Below are 17,631 nucleotides of genomic sequence, written 5' to 3'. Positions count from 1 at the left end.
TTTGTTGTGGCATTATTCACAAGAGCCAAAAGGTGGAAGCAATCCAAGTGTCCGTCAACAGATGAATGGATAAACAAAATGTGGTCTATGCACACCACAGACAGAATACATTCAGCCATAAAAAGGAATGAAGTATTGCCACCTGCTACAAAATGGGTGAACCTCAAAAACATTATGCTAAGTGAAATAAACAAGACACAAAAGCGCAAATATTGTATGATTCCACTCTATGAAATATCTAGAAGAGGCAAATTCATAGAGAGTAGATAAGAGGTTACCAGAGGCTGGGGAGTTATTGCTTAATGGTTATAGAGTTTCTGTTTGAGGTGATGAAAAAAACCACTGTAGAAATAGATGGTGGTGATGATTACACAACATTGTGAATGTAATTCATGCCACTGAATTGCACATTTAAAAATGGCTAAAATGGGGGCGCCTCGCTGGCTCGGTCGGTTAAGCGACTGACTTCAGCTGAGGTCGGGATCTCACAGTTCATGAGTTCAAGCCCTGTGTCGGGCTCTGTGCTGATAGCTCAAAGCCTGGAGCCTGCTTCGGATTCTGTGTCTCCCTCTCTCTCTCTCTCTGCCCCTTCCCCCGCTTGTGCTTTCTCTCTGTCTCTGTCTCTCTTTCTCTCTCTCTCAAAAATAAATAAATAAACTTAAACAATTTTCTAAATGGTTAAAACGGCGAATTTTATATTTAACATAATTCATCACCACCAAAAAAACAAAATCAAGCCAACTCTAGAGGAGCTAGACAAAACATGTCAGGGATTACCATGTGAGCTGCGTGGGCCACCAGTTTGGGCCTCGGGCTCAGAATGATTAACACTGGATACCTCATGTGCGCTGAGCAAGGACTTAGCAATAACGCGAAGCTCTACCCTGGACACTGGCTGGGAAGGTAGACAACGTTAAAGATACATATTCCTTATCCTCAAGGAGATCAATGGCCAGAAATAGACCGAATCATGGTATATGACAGTGCTTTCAAGATGTTCCAAAAATGTGCTTCAAGAGATCCAGAGAAGAGAATACACCCACTTGGGGGGATCACCAAAACGTTTGTGGAGGTGAGAGAACTTGAGCTGAGCATCTAAGGACAGAGAAGAAGGCAAGTCTGTTCCAGAAGAAGCATGAGTCAAGGTCTATAGGAAGAACAACAGAGGGTATACCTCAGTATGGGGTCCAGTTTGGAGAAAGAAGAATCCAAGTGGAGAGGTGGCTGCAAAGAGATCCGGACCAGGGTGCCATGATTGCCAGACTGGGGGGTTTTCCACTTAATTCTGAGCAGGATGAAGTTCTCGAAGTTGTCTCTGAGATTGATTAGCTGGGAATCAATGTATAAAATAGACTGAAAGAGGTGATAGAGGCTTCTGAACAGCTAGGTGAAAGGGAGGGAAGGTCTGGCCCTGAACAAGGCCATGGGATGGGAATGAAAGGGAAGGTGGGGACCAGGAGGGGGCTCTTTGGAGGAGCCGCAGAAGCTGACAGCCACAGGGCGGAGAGGGAGTGTCGAAATGGGGCAGAGGGTGGTAGCTATATTATTTAGGGACAGATGATTTTCAATTCATTTAACAATGAAGATGGGGAGAGGCTTTTGGGCATCACTTGGATTCATTTTATCTGTTTTCTGGGTTAGGAGAGACTAGAGTAGAAGAACTAGTAGCATGGAGGAGACTAGAAACTAGAGAGAAAGAGAGAAGGGAGGGAACTGATGGAGCAGAAGACGTAAGGGGAGCAGAGTGAAGAGACCTGACAAAGGGTTAGGATAATGTAGCTGGAAGTGAAGGGGAAAGGGAAGGAGAAAGTCAAGAGAACACTTTAGTGGAGAGGAAGGAAGGTGGCTTCTCACTCCTCAATGAGATAGGAAATGAGACTCTGATGGCTCCACAATGGTGCATCTGCCGCAGAATGTGACTCAGGCAGCCAACAGAGGAAGAATCAGATGACTGCTGAGTGTCACTGGGGCCCAGGTGAGGCTGGAGAGCACACACATACAGCAACCCTCACTATGGCCCAGCCATCAGTGCTTGGCGCTCTAAGGTGGGGGGGGTGTGGAAAAAGCATATGGCGGGGGTGGCTTCTAAGTATGCTTAAGATGAATGTAATAAAAATCCAAGAGTGAGGCATCTTGGACACTTGAAGGCACATCTTTGAAATGGTCAACCATGGGGTTTTCTGAGCTCTGCAAAGAAAGAAGAGAAGGTAGCCTGGGGTGACGGGCAGAACGAGGAGTCTAGGGCTCCCACTTCAGGTGGGAAGGAGAGAAGAAGGTGGTGGTCTCAAAAGGTTTTGAAAACAGCTGTGTAACTACTCTTCAGGCCAAATGTGCTAAGATGTAGTGGTGTTCGTGTTTCATGTTGAGGACTTTCAAATCCGTGTCCAGACTCAGTTTGACTAAGTGCCCTGGCCATTGATTAGTGATGTCTGTCAAGGGCAAGGGAAAGGAGGGAAGGGTCATGATGCCAAGAAACGTGGTCGGAGAGATTTTGAGCCGAGAAGGTTAGAGGAGGAACATTCGCACCTGATTAGCAAGTCCAATAAGCTTAACCATCCTCGTGGGTGCCTGCAGTGTCCTGTAAATGGAGATACTGCATTTAAGGTCTAGAGAACTAGAAGGGTGGGATGTTTGGACGGTCAGTAACATAGGTGTTCAATTCCTTGGTAGCAATGGCAATTAAAAGTGTTGGGACGCTATCAGTCCAGCACTAAACTCATTACAGAAAGAGGGAGGGCTTCCTTGAAGTCAGTAGGTGGACACAATGATGACAAGCAATATAATTAGAGAACCCAACAAATGGCAGGTGCTCAAGAATTACTTATGGAACGAAGGGAAGCATCTCTGGGGGGGCAGGGAGGCAGCATTCCCTTCTCCTGCCCCACGAGTCCGGGAGCTGACAAGGTCAGGAGTCGATGAGGTGGAAGTGGCACGGTCAGGACAAAGTCAGGTGGATGCCAGCGGGAACATGTCTGGGAGGGTGTGGACAGAGCCAGAGGAGTTGAGTCCTGACGGACTGCAGAAGGGGGCCTGCTCCCAGGGCTCACTATAAGTTCCAGATGACATGCACACCTCTGTAGGCAAGAGTGTGTGGATAGCTCAGAGAAACTCCTTATGGCTTTAATAAAACCACTCAGAGCACAGGTCCTCCTGGGGATGGCCTGGTCTCATCTCTTAAGTGAAGGAAGTTTCCTGAGAAAAGAGCAATGTGACAGAAATCAAACATGGATCAGGGGTCTAATCTCAACTGTACGAACCAAGTCTGTGCTTTCTGGAATAAATGTGGTTGGCCCCATTCACTCACTCACTCACTCACTCACTCATTCATTCATTCATTCATTCACTGTGCCTCAGGGTCCTCACTTTACAATGGGCCTAAATCTCTGTCCTACCTATTTCGTGGATTTGTTCTGACAATAAAAATGAAAGTGACTTCAAAACAATTCACATTGAAGTGCCTCCAAGTTATCCCATTGCAGTGAATTTTAGGTAACCATCCCTCACGCTTCAAAATATTGTGCAATGTGTTTGAAATAAATGGGTCATCCGGTAGGGCTTAGAATTAGCTTCGATCCAGAGACCTGGTCATATTTACGACAAGTGTTGACCCCGTACAGAAGTGAGGTATTATTCACAACCAACCTCCTCTGCTTTCTACCCTCACTCGCGGGATAGTTGACACAGCCCCAGTGCCTCGTCTTGTCTAGTTCTTTTGGGAAGCAAATGCACTTGGAGGTTTTGTTAATAAAGCTGCATTCTCCTCAGAGCATGTGTGCTGTGCAGCCACAAGGAAGGGAGAACAGAAAACCTCTAAAACAGTAAATTATCACTCTCGCTCAGACAGTGCTATGCCACTCTAGCCAAGTCACCCAACCTAGCTGTGCCTGGATTTCTCTAAAGCATCCTGGAACAATTCTGGTGACAGACACATGCAGAGCTAGAAGGCACTCCCCCGCTGTGAGGGAGGAACACGGACACATCATCATTTGAACTTGAGTGGATCCAAGAATATCAGTGCTGGGGAAGGGGCGAAAGAGAAAAAAATGCCTTGCTACAAACATAAAATAGGACACACGGCAAGAGCTGTGCAGTGGCAAGACAACAGGAAGCTTAGCTAAGACCAGGAGATCTGCGGCCTGTCTCGGGTTGACCAGATGAAGAATGCTCCATTTTTTAAGCATAATATGGCATTAGGAGGATTTTTGTTTTAAGTTTTTAAATTTACCATGAGGGTGAAAGACAGAGACAGCATGAGCAGGGGAGGGGCAGAGAGAGAGAGGGAGAGGGAGAATCCCAAGCAGGCTCCATGCCATCAGCACAGAACCCGATGCAGGGCTCGATCCCACGAACCGTGAGATCATGACCTGAGCTGAAATCAAGAGTCAGATGTTTAACTGACCGAGCCACTCAGGTGCCCCAGCATTAGGAGGATTTTTAAACCACGGATTCTGCTGCAGGTCAAATGGGGACAAACATGGTGAACTCTGGGCCTGGACCCACACTAGGGGGTTTGGTGCTGAGAACCCTAGGATTCGGCATTGACATAATTTGCTGTTGGTAGTATCTTCTGAGTTAGGGCTAGTGATAGGGGAGGGCCAACCAAGAGATGGGACATACCTGGGTTGGAAAACTATCCTGGAAAGGAAGAGTCCAACAGCTGTGATTTCATAAATAAATAGAACCCCTGCTGAGCAAGGGGAGAGAGAAAAGAATTAAGAGAAAAGAATGGGACACAGAGAACAGGCTGCAGACCACATTTAAGAGGGGCATCGTATAACAATGAGAGATACTGTAGAGACTGACCTAGAAGCTTATCCAGCGAATGGGGCTAAGTAGGCCCCAAATTTAGACAGGTCTTTAAAATGACCGCTGCCTTCCTTCCAAATATCAGGATTGCCTTTCTTCTCCATATTTCCCTAGGGCTTAGAGCAGACGGGAGCAGGAAGCCCTTCAAAAAGCAATGGACCAGTGCCCTGCGTCTCCCGGCAGGCACCACCCTGCATCATTGGCCTCCCCTTGGCCCCGCAGCCCGGCGAGCCCGGGAAGGGCACGGAACTGAAGTCAGGAAAGGGAGCTGCGGGAGGCCTGACTCACCCTGTCCTCGGCCACTCGGATCACGGGTGGGCAGGCCCGCACACGATGAATCAGCGAGAGCTGTGAATGCGATTCAGAGCTCTGCCAAGGACACGGATGCTCTCGTGGCACCCTGGCACCCTTCACAGTTTCTTTCCTTCCTTGTCTCGCTGCCAGGAGACAAGTGTTATAGGAACTGAGCGTTTGAGTTTTTTTAGCCTAAGACAGAAACTCTCTAACTCTTTCTATTCCTGTTTCCCTTCTCAGTTCCTGGAAATCACTAATTGGAAACCGGGACTGAGAGCCACCTCCTTGAAAACCCAGCTGAGGCAGCCTTCTGAGAAGCTACTGCAGGGAAGGGCAAGGGAGGGCAAGACGTACCGCGTGCAATTTCCCAAACGAATCACCTGGCTCAAAGTACCTAAGAAGTATATAAACTTAAGTTCTAGATTCTACCAGGAAAAGCCAGACCGGTACCTATAGTTCTGCATAACTGCCTAGCACTTGGGTTAACTGCCCCATCTCTCAAGCTCCCCTACAGTGTATGATGACTTATGCCCATGCAAGCCACATAAAGAGTTAAAAGCTATATGGACTATATAAAACCCACCAAATGCTGCTGGACTTAGTTACCGAGAATTTAAATAAGAATGTGTCTTTGTAATATCCTCATACTACTCTGTATGAAATTACAAGAGGACCCACAGGGGAAAGTCAGCTGCCCTCCATCCTCTTACTGTCTGCGTCATAGACCCTCAGGGACAGGCATTTGGAAAAGCAAAGCTCATGCTTCAGGAAGATGAGAATGTAGTACCTTCCATTAACACATATTTATTGAATATGAGACAGGCATTTTGGGGGTTATAGAGACGAAGGCGGCACCCTTGAGGAGATTAAATCCAGTAGGAGAGATAAGATATGTACACAAATCATTTTAAATAAGCACGAAGTGCTACAGGATATGAGGAAGGAGAGTTATCTGGATTGATCAAAGTCAGGCAGGATCCATGAGCTGTGACTTGGAGAACAAGCACACTTCCCACAAGGGAAGATGCAGAGATGATACTCACGGTGCAGAAAACAATCTCATTTGTCTACAAGGATGTGGGGAGACAGAAACGGAAAGCACACAGGTCCGGACATGCGGTGCCTTGAGCAACTATCCACTGGGTGTGGAAAACTCACTGAAGACCCTCACCAGGGTGAGAGTCCTGATCAAGTTAGTCTCTAGACACTCAGCCTGGCAGTTGCCTGATGGGGGGACCAAAAGGGACAGAAACCAGGGGTAGAGAACTAGAGCTTTAGTTCCGATGGGAGTAATGAAGGCCTGATGGAAGGCAGCACCATGGGGACAGAAAAGGAAACAGGTGTGTACAGGGTTATGGAGGGGATCAAACAGAGCCCGGATTTCACTGAATGGGAGGAGATAAGCAGAGAGAAGGACATCAAAATGACTTTGGAAAACTAGAAACCGTAAGACAGAAATGTGTTTTTCAACTAGCAGAAATGATTTTAAGGTGGAATGACAGAAGATGACAGTGGCATTCATAGGCGTATGGACACGAGGAGGAAGAAGAGAGCTGGGGGATGCTTCTCCTTTGTGAAGGTTAACAGGTCATGGAGTTGCCCAGAACACAGTCAAAAATACTTAGGAGAGAGATAAGGATGGAGAGAGAGATATGGGAGTCACCCACACAGGGGTACCAGTGGGGACTGTGGGACACAGCAAAGCATTCTGTAGGGAGGACTAACCTAATGAAGACCTACATTTAAAGAACAGAAGAAACAGGGGCACGTGGGTGGCTCAGTCGGTTAAGTATCTGACTCGGTTTTGGCTCAGGTCATGATCTCATGATTTCGTGAGTTTGAGCCCCACATCAGGCTCTGTGCTGACAGTGCAGAGCCTGCTTGGGATTCTCCCTCTCCTTCTCTCTGCCCCTCTCTCGGATGCTGTCTCTGTCTCTCTCAAAATCAACTTTAAAAAGTTTTTTAAAAAAGAACAGAAGAAACAGAAACAATGGGGGAAAGTAAAAAGAGTAAGTATTTACTGAGTCCTAACCAGATGCTTGTGCTGAGATGCACATACTGTTATCTGTGAAGTATTTTTCCCATTTTATGGATGAGAAAACAGAGTCTCAGGTTAATCCACCAAACAACCCAGATGCCCAGATCAAAAACATGAGAGTCATTCCCTTCAAGTCCATTTCCTTCACCTCTCGTTAATTCCACCTCTGAATCTTCCTTGGCTCTATTCCCTTCTTCAAACTTTACTTTGGGCCTTCAATTCTTCCCAGCTTAGGCAGTAACCTCCTATCTCCAGATCTTCCCACTCATGATCTCACTCACCACCAATCCATCTCCTCTCCTACCACCATCCACTTCTCACCAAGCCTTCAGAAGCTTACAAGGCCCTTGGAAAGATGGCCCCGCTTATCTCTCTCTAGGATCACCTTGAGCCCCTCTGCAAGCACCCCACACTCAAGCCTCACAGACCTACCTGTGGCTCACAGAATCCAGCTACCATTCCATATCTGCACACATTCCCTCTCTCCCAAGACTATCTCCAATTGTTCAAGAGTAATTTAGGCAACATATCCTCAAGTTGATCTTTCCAAGGGCCTGTTTTCTGTGCTTCTCATTGCCCTGGCCATACCCCCATCATAGCACTTATCATACTACAATATTTCATCCATCTGACTGTCTCTCTCACTGTTTTATTAATATATTAACAGCAGTTTGGGAGCAGGGATTTTCTTCTATACACTGGTGTCTAACACTCAACATTTCTTGGTAGAATTAATAAGACAATCAATTCAAACCCAAATCTGATTTTGAGGTCCACATTCCTTTCACCAGACCATAATTTCAGAGAGGAGACAGAGAAATAAGATAGTGTTGGATGAAATGGGGCACCTGGGTGGCTCAGTCGGTTAAGCATCCAACTTTGGCTCAGGTCATGATCTCATGGCTTATGAGCTTGAGCCCCACATCTGGCTTTGTGCTGACAGCTCAGAGCCTGGAGCCTGCTTCAGATTCTGTGTCTCCCTCTCTCCCTGCCTCTCCCCAACTCATGCTCTGTCTCTCTCTCTCTCAAAAATAAATAACCACTAAAATTAAAAAAAAAAAAAAAAGATAGTGTAGGATCACAAAAAGGCAAGAGGTCATCTATGAAAAACCCACAGGGGTTCTTGGGTGTCTCAGTTGGTTAAGTATCCAACTCTTGATTTCAGCTCAAGTCATGATCTCAGTTTGTGAGATTGAGCCCTGTGTGGGGCTCCACGCTCTAACCAGGGAAATCAGGTAAGGAAAAGAAATACCAGTCATCCATATTGGAAAGGAAGAAATAAAACTATTTCTATCCCCAGATGATGTGATCTTACATACAAAAAATATCCTAAGGAATTCAGAAAATACTTATTAGAACATAAAACAAGTTCAGCTAGGTTATAGGACACAAGACCAATATATAAAAACCAGCTATATCTCTATATACTAGCAATGAACAATATGAAGTACAATTAAGCAAATAATCCCATTTGCAATAGCATCAACGAGAAAAAACACTTAGGAATAAATGTAACAAAAGAAGTACAAGACTTGTACGCTGAAATCTATGGAACATCATTGAATGAAAGTAAAGAAGGCCTAAAATTGGAAAGATAGCCATATCAAAGACTAGAAGATTTAATACTGTTAAGATGGCAATATCCCCCAAATTGATATACAGAGTCAACATAATCCCCTTCCAAATCCAGCTGCCTGTTTTGTTTTGTGGTTTTGGGTTTTTTGTTTTTTTGTGTTTTGTTTGTTTTGTGGTTTTTGTTTTTGGTTTTTTTTGCAGAAATTGACAAACTATAAAATTCATGTGGAAATACAAGGGACCCAGAATCACCAAACCAATTTTGACAAAGGAGAACAAAATCAGAAGACCCACATTCCCTGTTTTCAAAAGTTATTACAAAGCTTCAATAATCAAGACTGTTTGGTATTGACATAAGGACAGACATACAGATCATTCAGATGTTTTAGGTCAATGGAACAGAATTGAGAGTCCAGGAAAAAACCTGACGTTAATCATCAGTGGGTCTTTGACAAGGGTGTCAAGACAATTCAATGGCGAAAGAATAGTCTTTTCAGTAAACGAAGCTGGGACAACTGGATGTCCACACGCAAAAGAAGTAACTTGGACTCCTAGCTCACACCATATACAAAAATTGACTTCAAATGGATTATACAACTAAAAGTAAGAGCTAAAACAATAAAACTCTGAAAAGAAACCTTAGGACTAAATCTTCATGACCTTGGCTTAGGCAAAGATATCATACATATGACACCAAAATCAAAAGCAACAAAAGAAAAACTAAGGTGACTTCATCAAAATAAAAACAATTTGTGTTTCAAAGGACACCAGCAAGTGAAAAGATAATTCACAGATTACAAGAAAAAGATTTTCAGATCATATATCTGGTAAGGGACTCGTATCCAGAATATATAAAGAATTCCTACAACTCAACAATAAAAAGACAAATAACCTAATTTTTATATGGGCAAAGGAAACATTTTTCCAGGAAGATATGCAAATGGCCAATAAACACATGAAAACTTACTCAACAGTGTTAGTTATTAGAGAACTGCCCATCAAAACCACAAGACGACACTACTTCAAATCTATGAAGATTACTAAAAGTTTAAATAGGTTGACAGAGGCGCCTGGGTCGTTCAGTTGGTTAACCATCAGACTCTTGATCTCGGCTCAGGTCATGGTCTCACAGTTCATGAGTTCCAGCCCCATGTCAGACTCCACACTGATAGATGGAGCCTGCTTGGGATTCTCTCTCTCCCTCTCTCTGCACCTCCCCTACTTGTGCTCTCTCTCCCTATCTCAAAATAATACACTTTTTTAAATAATAAAAATCAAAAAAAATAAAGTTGCAATTTATAAAAATAAGTACATAAAAATTTTAAAAATCAAAAGTCAGACAATAACAAGTGTCAGGGAAGATGTGGAGAAACTGGAACTTTCACAGACTGCCGGTGGGATTATAAAACGGCATAGCCACTTCGGAAAACAGTTTGGCAGTTCTAAATGTTAAATATAGTCACCATGTGACCCGACAATTCCACACCTAGGAATACACCTGAGAGACCTGAAAACATTCATCCACACAAAACTTGTATGCAAATCTCATAGCCTCATTTTTCACAAGAGCCAACACGGGTAGAGCCCAATGACCATCAGCTGAAGAATCAACAAAATGCAGTGGATGTGCACAGTCCAGTTTAAAAAAATGCAGTGAAGAACTGACACATGAAACAACAAAAATGAGTCTTTGTCTCAATTTTACCTGCAGGATTTTAATTTATGGAGGTTACAGAGTGATGACACAGAAAAGTTAATGCCATTGAAAGAAGATGTTTATTACTTACCATTCTTGAGCGGAGGGCGCACCATATCATGCAAGACCACATAGGGAAGCTCCAGTGTGGGTCTGGGGACAGGAGGAGTAGGAGAAAACAGGAGCCAGAGCTTTTATTGCGTTTTCTGCAGGAAAGGCAAGGCAGGACAGGGTAAATCATTTAGGACTGGCTTGTCTGAATAATTCTGATAGGCTTTGGGAAATAGGGGCTGTCCCTAGCTATCTGGTACCTGGCTCTGGGGTGATTTAGGGCAAAGGAAATAATGGCTTGGTGTGTAAGTGGTTGATAAAGTAGATGGTTGGTTCAGGCTGTGGGTTCTGGCCTGGTTCATTTGCATATGAAAAGTGTGCTCCCGGGTGAGCCCTTTGCTCTCTCTGGGAGAAGCAGTCTCTGCCCGGTCATAGAGACCACAAACATCAGAGCATCAAGAAGACAGAAAATAAAGGGTGCTTGGGTGGCTCAGTTGGTTAAGTGTCCAATTCTTGATTTGGGGTCAGGTCATGATCCCGTGGTTTGTAGGATTGAGCCCCATATTGAACTTGACGCTGTGCGTGGAGCCTGCTTGAAAGTCAGCCTCTCCCTCCCTCCCTCCCTCTCTCTTTCTCTCTCTCTCTCTCTCTCCTAAAAAAAAAAAAAAAAAAAAAAAAAAAAAAAAAAATTCCTTAAGGCTGTGATCCTGGCTGGGGGGGTTGCAGGGTGCTGTTGGCACTGACAATGTGTGAAGATTATGGCACAGTCAGGGACTCATGGTCTAGGAAAAGAGCTACTTAATGATGAAGAATCATGGTTGCTCTAAAATGTTCCAAGCAGCCTATCATACAAAGACCACGGGGAAGGCTATATGGTAGTAGGTTTTTACCGACTGGGTGGGGAAAACAAGCTGTATTAAATTGGGCTGCGCACAGGACATCCCAGTGAGCTCCAGGCAATTTAAGATTAAAAACTGAGTAACAAAATGGGGCTAGACATAAATACTTGGTAGTCAACTGTAGGTTTTAGAGAAATATGAAAAAGTAAGCTTTCTCTAGGAAGTGAAAATGGAACATTTGCTAGGTTCTACCTTCCACTCGCCAGGCACTGCATTAGGGGATTTTTCTAAATGATTAGAAGGTAATTCTGACTTTCCAGAGTTCTGTAGACTGACAAAGACAAGGCTGAAAAACAGAATATGAACAAGAGCCTCCGGACCACAGAAGATGAAACAGTTTTGTCCAGAGAGTTTTCTTGAGATCGAGGATTAGGAGAAAGAGGTGAAATCCAATCGGAGAGAGAAGCGGAGCTCAAAGAAAAGGAGACGGCCAATGGCTTCAAAAGTAAAGGACGGCACTGCCAGATTCAATCAGAAACCAATAGCTGGGGGAATAGTTCCGATACAAATCTAAGATTGGAAGCCCAAAAAGCTAAGAGAGAGAGATGGAAGTTGTCCTCAAATATACCAAGAGAATAAAAGACTTCGGAAGGAAGAAATGTTGCTTTGGAGGGAAGAAATAATCAAGAAAGGAGAACGAGTTTCCTAACAATTCCAGCTATCCAACAATGGAACGGCCTCGCCAGGGAGGGCGCACTCTGCTGCTGGAAGAGAACATTCCCGAGTGCAGGTCCCTAACAGCTGTTTGGAGATAACAACTCGAAGCTGTCGCACTGGGGAGGAGACGGAATGTGCTTTAGGTCTTACCTCCATAATTCAAAGCTGCCCAGGTCAGAGAGGGAACAGCTGTTGGGGGGAAGAAGAGGGAGAGAGAAGTTTGCATGGGGAGTCCATCCATTTGGATTTGGATTTGACTCACTACTCATGGTAGAAGGGATGGTTATGGCAGGGTGTGGAGTGCATGGTTGAGAATCTCAACTGACAGGCCTGCAGAGTTTAAAGACTGGAAACGAGAGGTGGAGGGAAGCTATTCAAAGGCACAGGGATTTACAGTGAAGCTAAGGTATCACGTCCTCTGGGAGACAGAACAGTCCAAGGAGAGAAACTCCAGAGAATCTCCATCTTTCTGTCAAACAGGCTGGGTGGCCATCAGCGGGGGTAGGAGGCTGTGGGCAGGGGCAGGTGGTAGAACGGGAACTCAAAATAACTAGCCGGGAGGGTTTGAAAACACATAAAAAGTAATAATGAAATAAAAATCATATGGCACCTTCTGGGGTTGAAAATTATAGTCGGCAGGGTCTCTGGGACTTTGTCTCCCCCTGCTGAGTCAAGAGGAATGAGCGGCCTGAGATGGGGAAAAGAACTTGACCGTGAAAGGCTGGCTTCTTTTGGTGTGGGCAGAGGGAGGAAAACATAAATGTTGATATGAAAATCTCCCTGTAGATCAGAACCACCACAGTCCCGTAGCACTAAATGAGCTGGGAAGACATGACATGGCTGTGCGAGAACCAAATGGGAGACGGATGTGGGAAGGGGGACCGCTCTGGGTCATTCCTGTGTGCCACCCTTGTGAGTCTTTTCTCGACAAGATTCTTGGGGCGCCTGGGTGTCTCAGCCTGTTGAGCGTGTGACTTCAGCTCAGCTCATGATCTTGTGGTCTGTGAGTTCGAGCCCTGTGTTGGGCTCTGTGCTGAGAGCTGCCTGGAGCCTGCTTCAGATTCTGTGTCTCCTCCTCTATCTGCCCCTCCCCTGCTCATGCTCGCTCTCGCTCTCTCTCAAAAATAAACAACATTGGGGCGCCTGGGTGGCTCAGTCGGTTAAGCGTCCGACTTCAGCTCAGGTCACGATCTCACGTTCCGTGAGTTCGAGCCCCACATCAGGCTCTGGGCTGATGGCTCAGAGCCTGGAGCCTGCTTCCGGTTCTGTGTCTCCCTCTCTCTCTGCCCCTCCCCCGTTCATGCTCTGTCTCTGTCTCAAAATAAATAAACGTTAAAAAAATGTTTTTTAAATAAAATAAAATAAAATAAACGTTAAAAAAAATAAACATTAAAAAAAAAATTTTTTTAAGATTCTTAACTAACCCGTCCCTTTGTCCAGAGGCTGTTTCAGTAGCCTAAGTGATTGCAGGGGTGAGAGGTGTAAGGGTGGGGTGGGGTAGCTTGGGTCTTGATTTAACTTAATTAGGAACCTTTCTTTCCATCTTGACACGGGCTTATTTCTCAAAAGTTCTGCTAAACGACAAATCTGGGTGACAATGCCACACTTACGTTCCCTCCAAGAACTTGTTTATAGAATCACCTTTTACATGGGGGCACCTGGGTGGCTCTGCCCGACCCTTGATTTCAACTCAGGTCATGATCTCAGGGTTGTGGGTTTGAGCCCCGCACCGGGCTCTACACTGACAGCGCGGAGCCTGCTGGAGATGCCCTTCCTCTCTCTCTCTCCAAAAAAAAAAAAAAAAGAAAAATCATCTTTTTCATGAACACAACTGGTGGTGCAATGATGAAACCTATTTCACGACTACAGGGGCCTCTGGGGCAGGGTCTCTGCAGACTCTTCTTTCCTGACGGCTGCTTCACGCCCGCCCCAGCCCCACCCTCCTGGCTCATTATTTTATAACCCCATTAACATATTCGTCCCCTGAAACAAAGGCAACTCATGTATGCTATTCATTAGGTGGTAATTTTAATGGAAACCAACTGCATTACTGTTGGGTTTCTGAAACTTTTCTATGGTGAGGCTAGGAAAATAAACGAAATGCTAAATAAATAAGAGACTGCACACACACACACGCAGAAACTCGGACTACGGTTGCCTGATGTCCCTCTTTAGAGCGTGATGATAACTATTAAACAAGGTGAAGGCCTTTGAAGTCCTTAGATGAAAGGTTTCACGTAAATACGATTATCCCATTAAAAGCCACAGCATTCTGGTCAAACGGGGCAGCCTGTTTGTCAGCACCTTACTGTGACAGAGGGGATTCAAAACAGTGTCAAATGATTTTGCTACTTCTTGAATTTCTGGAGGGGCAAAAAAGACAAAAGACAAAAAGTTACTTCTTTAACAGGAGGGCAATAGCAGGCACTAGAAAGCGGACTACTGGCATCTTAGGGGCCAGCGCCTTGTTCTAGGTTAATTAAGCATTCATTAGAAAGAAAGGTAAGAAGCAGGGATCTTGGTCAAGAGGCAAGAGGCAGACCTGGCTAAGGTGAGTGTGTGAAACCCGTGCACCCAGCGGCCCGGGAAGAGGGAAGAAATTACAACGCAAGAGTCTGTCAGGGTGCAGAACACCCCTGAGCCTCAGAGAAAAGGGCTGAGGAAAAGAGGGAAGAGGTGTTTTTTAGGAAGGGAAACATGGGGCAGAAGGCACCTGCAGAGGGAAGCCGTGGGCTGGAGCAAGGATGACAGCCCGAGGGGTCTGGGCGCAGTGCCGCGCAGCAGGTGTAGGGCCGGAGGCAGCCGTGATGCAAGGGTTGCTCACGCCCCGGGACCCTGGTCCTCGGAAAAGATGGGAGCAGTTACACGATGTAAACACCTTGTAGCCTAGGATAAGATTCACTGGGAGGGGGCTGCATGGCATAATGGGAAGGGCACCAGAGTTAAGTCAAAAGGCCTGGGTTTTTATTTAGTTCTGTTTCTGTCACTTACTGACTACGTGACCCTGGGCAAACCCCTGAATGTCTCCGAGCCTCAGCTCTCGATCTAAGGAACAGAACCACACGTCCTGCCTGCCTCACAACAATGCAGTGGGCATAAAAGGGCGTAGTGAATAATGGGCAGGCACTTTTTAAAGATGTACAGGCATAGGAACTATTATGTCAGGATGATGGGAAGACCACACCCCTGGATGCTCAGGTACGGAATTTTTCAATTATTAGACTCAAGATATATAGGGGTGCCTGGGTGGCTCAGTTGGTTAAGCATCAGACTTCAGCTCAGGTCATGATCTCGCACTTTGTGGGTTCAAGCTCCACATCGGGCTCTGTGCTGACAGCTTGGAGCTTGGAGCCTGCAGACACAGCCTGCCTGTGTCTCCCTCTCTCTCTGCCCTTCCCCCACCCATGCTCTGTCTCTCTCTCTCAAAAAAAAATAAACATTAAGAAAAAGATATATGTACATATGTACATGTGTGTATGGTTATATGCAACATGTATACTTATAACATACATGTTGTTCCCTATAATAACCTATGACACACACATATATAACCACGAACCTATGTTCACATATGTAAACATCATTATCTCATAGTCTGATTTATTCAGATCCATGCTGAAACAGACTTGGTCACCAGAAATGATCAGGGCACTTAAGGAAAAGCAAAAGGAAGGTGATCCGGAATCTAAAAGTGCAAGAGGCCACATGGGAAGGTAAACGGGCTTCCTTGATTAAATGGCTGCTGCATCCCTGGACATGAAGCTGACTCTTTGATGCTCACGATTTAATTGAGGAAATGACAACCAGAAACAACCAGAGAACAAAATTGAGCAGTAAAATCAATCAGCCTGGGGCAGACTCTGTGGCCTATGAACAACAGCTCTGGGAGTCTGAAGAAGAAAAAGAGCACTCGGAGTGGGGTTGTCAGGAAAGGCTCCTCGGAGGCAGGGCACCAGGGGCCGAGCGGGAGGAACAGCACTGGAACAGCAGTGTAAGGAGCAGGACAGTCCAGGCCAAACCACACAGCAGGAACAGAGACAGCAGCTCGAACAGCATGAGATCTGCGCTGCAGCAAGAAGTTCACTGTGCCTGTTGCCTCGGCCCTGACAGGTCTCCCAAAGAGCCTGAGGAGAGGATAACGTGCCGTGCGCCAGCCGGCCTCAGCACCTGGCCGCCTCCTGCAAGAGGTGGACTGTTTCTAAGGCAAAGGGAAGGGCCATTTGCAGGGTCAGGGACCACACTCCGCTCTGCCCACCCTCCACTCTCTCATCTTCCTTCCACCTTTTCCAACACGATCACCATTTACTTAGCACCAACCATTAGGCGTTGGAGAAAAAGAGCAACAATCTCATTGGGGAGTTAGATGTCAAAATAGCTAAGAGAGAAACAGCTAAGCACCAAGTAAGTACTTCTGCTATTCCTAGACAGGGAAAGGGCGACGGTGGATGCTAGGGAGGCTGGCTGAGAAAGGCTGCTGGGACTAGCTGCTGCTGGCCAAGCCTTGAAGGAAAGTTCAGGTTCACAAGGTGGAGAGTTAAAAAGGGGTATTACAGACAAGAGGGTATGAACAACAACAGAAACGCTCATAACACGGCTGAACTATACGCTTAAAATGGTTAAGATAGTAAATGTTAGGTTATGCGTATTTTTTTTTAATTTTTTTTTTACATTTATTTTTGAGAAACAGAGTGAGACAAAGCATGAGCGGGGGAGGGGCAGAGAGAGTAGGAGACACAGAATCTGAAGCAGGCTCCAGGCTCTGAGCAAGCGGTCAGCACAGAGCCTGATGCGGGGCTCGAACCCACGAACTGTGAGATCATGACCTGAGCCGAAGTCGGATGCTCAACCGACTGAGCCACTGAGCTCAACCGACTGAGGCGCCCCAGGTTATGCGTATTTTAATCACAGTTTTTTAAAAACTTAAAACAATTAAAAACAGGTGATTCCTAAAAAAAAAAAAAAAAAGACAATAAGGTATGAAAACACACTGCCATTTGTAGCAAGGGATAAAGCCAACCATCTGACTTTGTAGAAGATTCACATAGAGTGGCAAAGGGAGATTCGGTAAAGAAACAGCTAGAAACTGGACTGTGGAAAACTTCATGCCAGATGGCACTTGATTCTCTACACGAAGGTTTCTAACTTTGTGGTCCAAGGATGGGCTTCAAGTTTTGGCCCATGAACACCCTGTAACAAATCTTCAATGTTCATTCATATGTGCGTTTTGATCTAGACAGAGGGTAATGGCTTTCAGATTCTCAAAAGGGTTTACGACTTAGAAACCTTGGAGTGCGTGGGTGAGTCCGTCAGTTAAGCATCTGACTCGATTTCGGCTCAGGTCAGGATCTCAGAGTTTGTGAGTTCAAGCCCCGCATTGGGCTCTGCACTGACAGCACGGAAGCAGCTTGGGATTCTCTCTCCCACTCTCCCTGCCCTCCCCTGCTTAAGTTCTCTCTCACACACAGTAAATAAATAAACCTTTAACAAGAAAAAAAGGAAACCTTGAAAACCATTCACATAGGCAATTGGCAGAGCGGTGTGGTTGGGACGGGACAGGGAGTTGAAGTTACAGAAGTTGAGTGCATTTCCCTGGAGACTTGCTCTTAACTATACGC

The 17,631-nt window shown here is 45.6% G+C and overlaps 1 protein-coding gene across 1 annotated transcript in view; it reads right to left on the bottom strand.

Moving 5' to 3' along the window:
- Positions 1-10,498: 10,498 nt before the first annotated feature.
- The window catches only part of SLC37A3 (solute carrier family 37 member 3), a 53,225-nt gene continuing 46,092 nt past the window's right edge, over positions 10,499-17,631 (bottom strand). The window contains exon 14 of the mRNA XM_053218005.1: positions 10,499-10,615. Coding sequence (XP_053073980.1) covers positions 10,604-10,615 — 12 coding nt within the window. The 3' untranslated portion in view covers positions 10,499-10,603. The remainder of the gene's footprint in view (positions 10,616-17,631) is intronic.

This window comes from Acinonyx jubatus, chromosome A2 (genome assembly GCF_027475565.1).
Source record: "Acinonyx jubatus isolate Ajub_Pintada_27869175 chromosome A2, VMU_Ajub_asm_v1.0, whole genome shotgun sequence".
Lineage (NCBI taxonomy): Eukaryota > Metazoa > Chordata > Mammalia > Carnivora > Felidae > Acinonyx > Acinonyx jubatus.
This window is presented reverse-complemented; position numbering and strand designations above follow the sequence as displayed.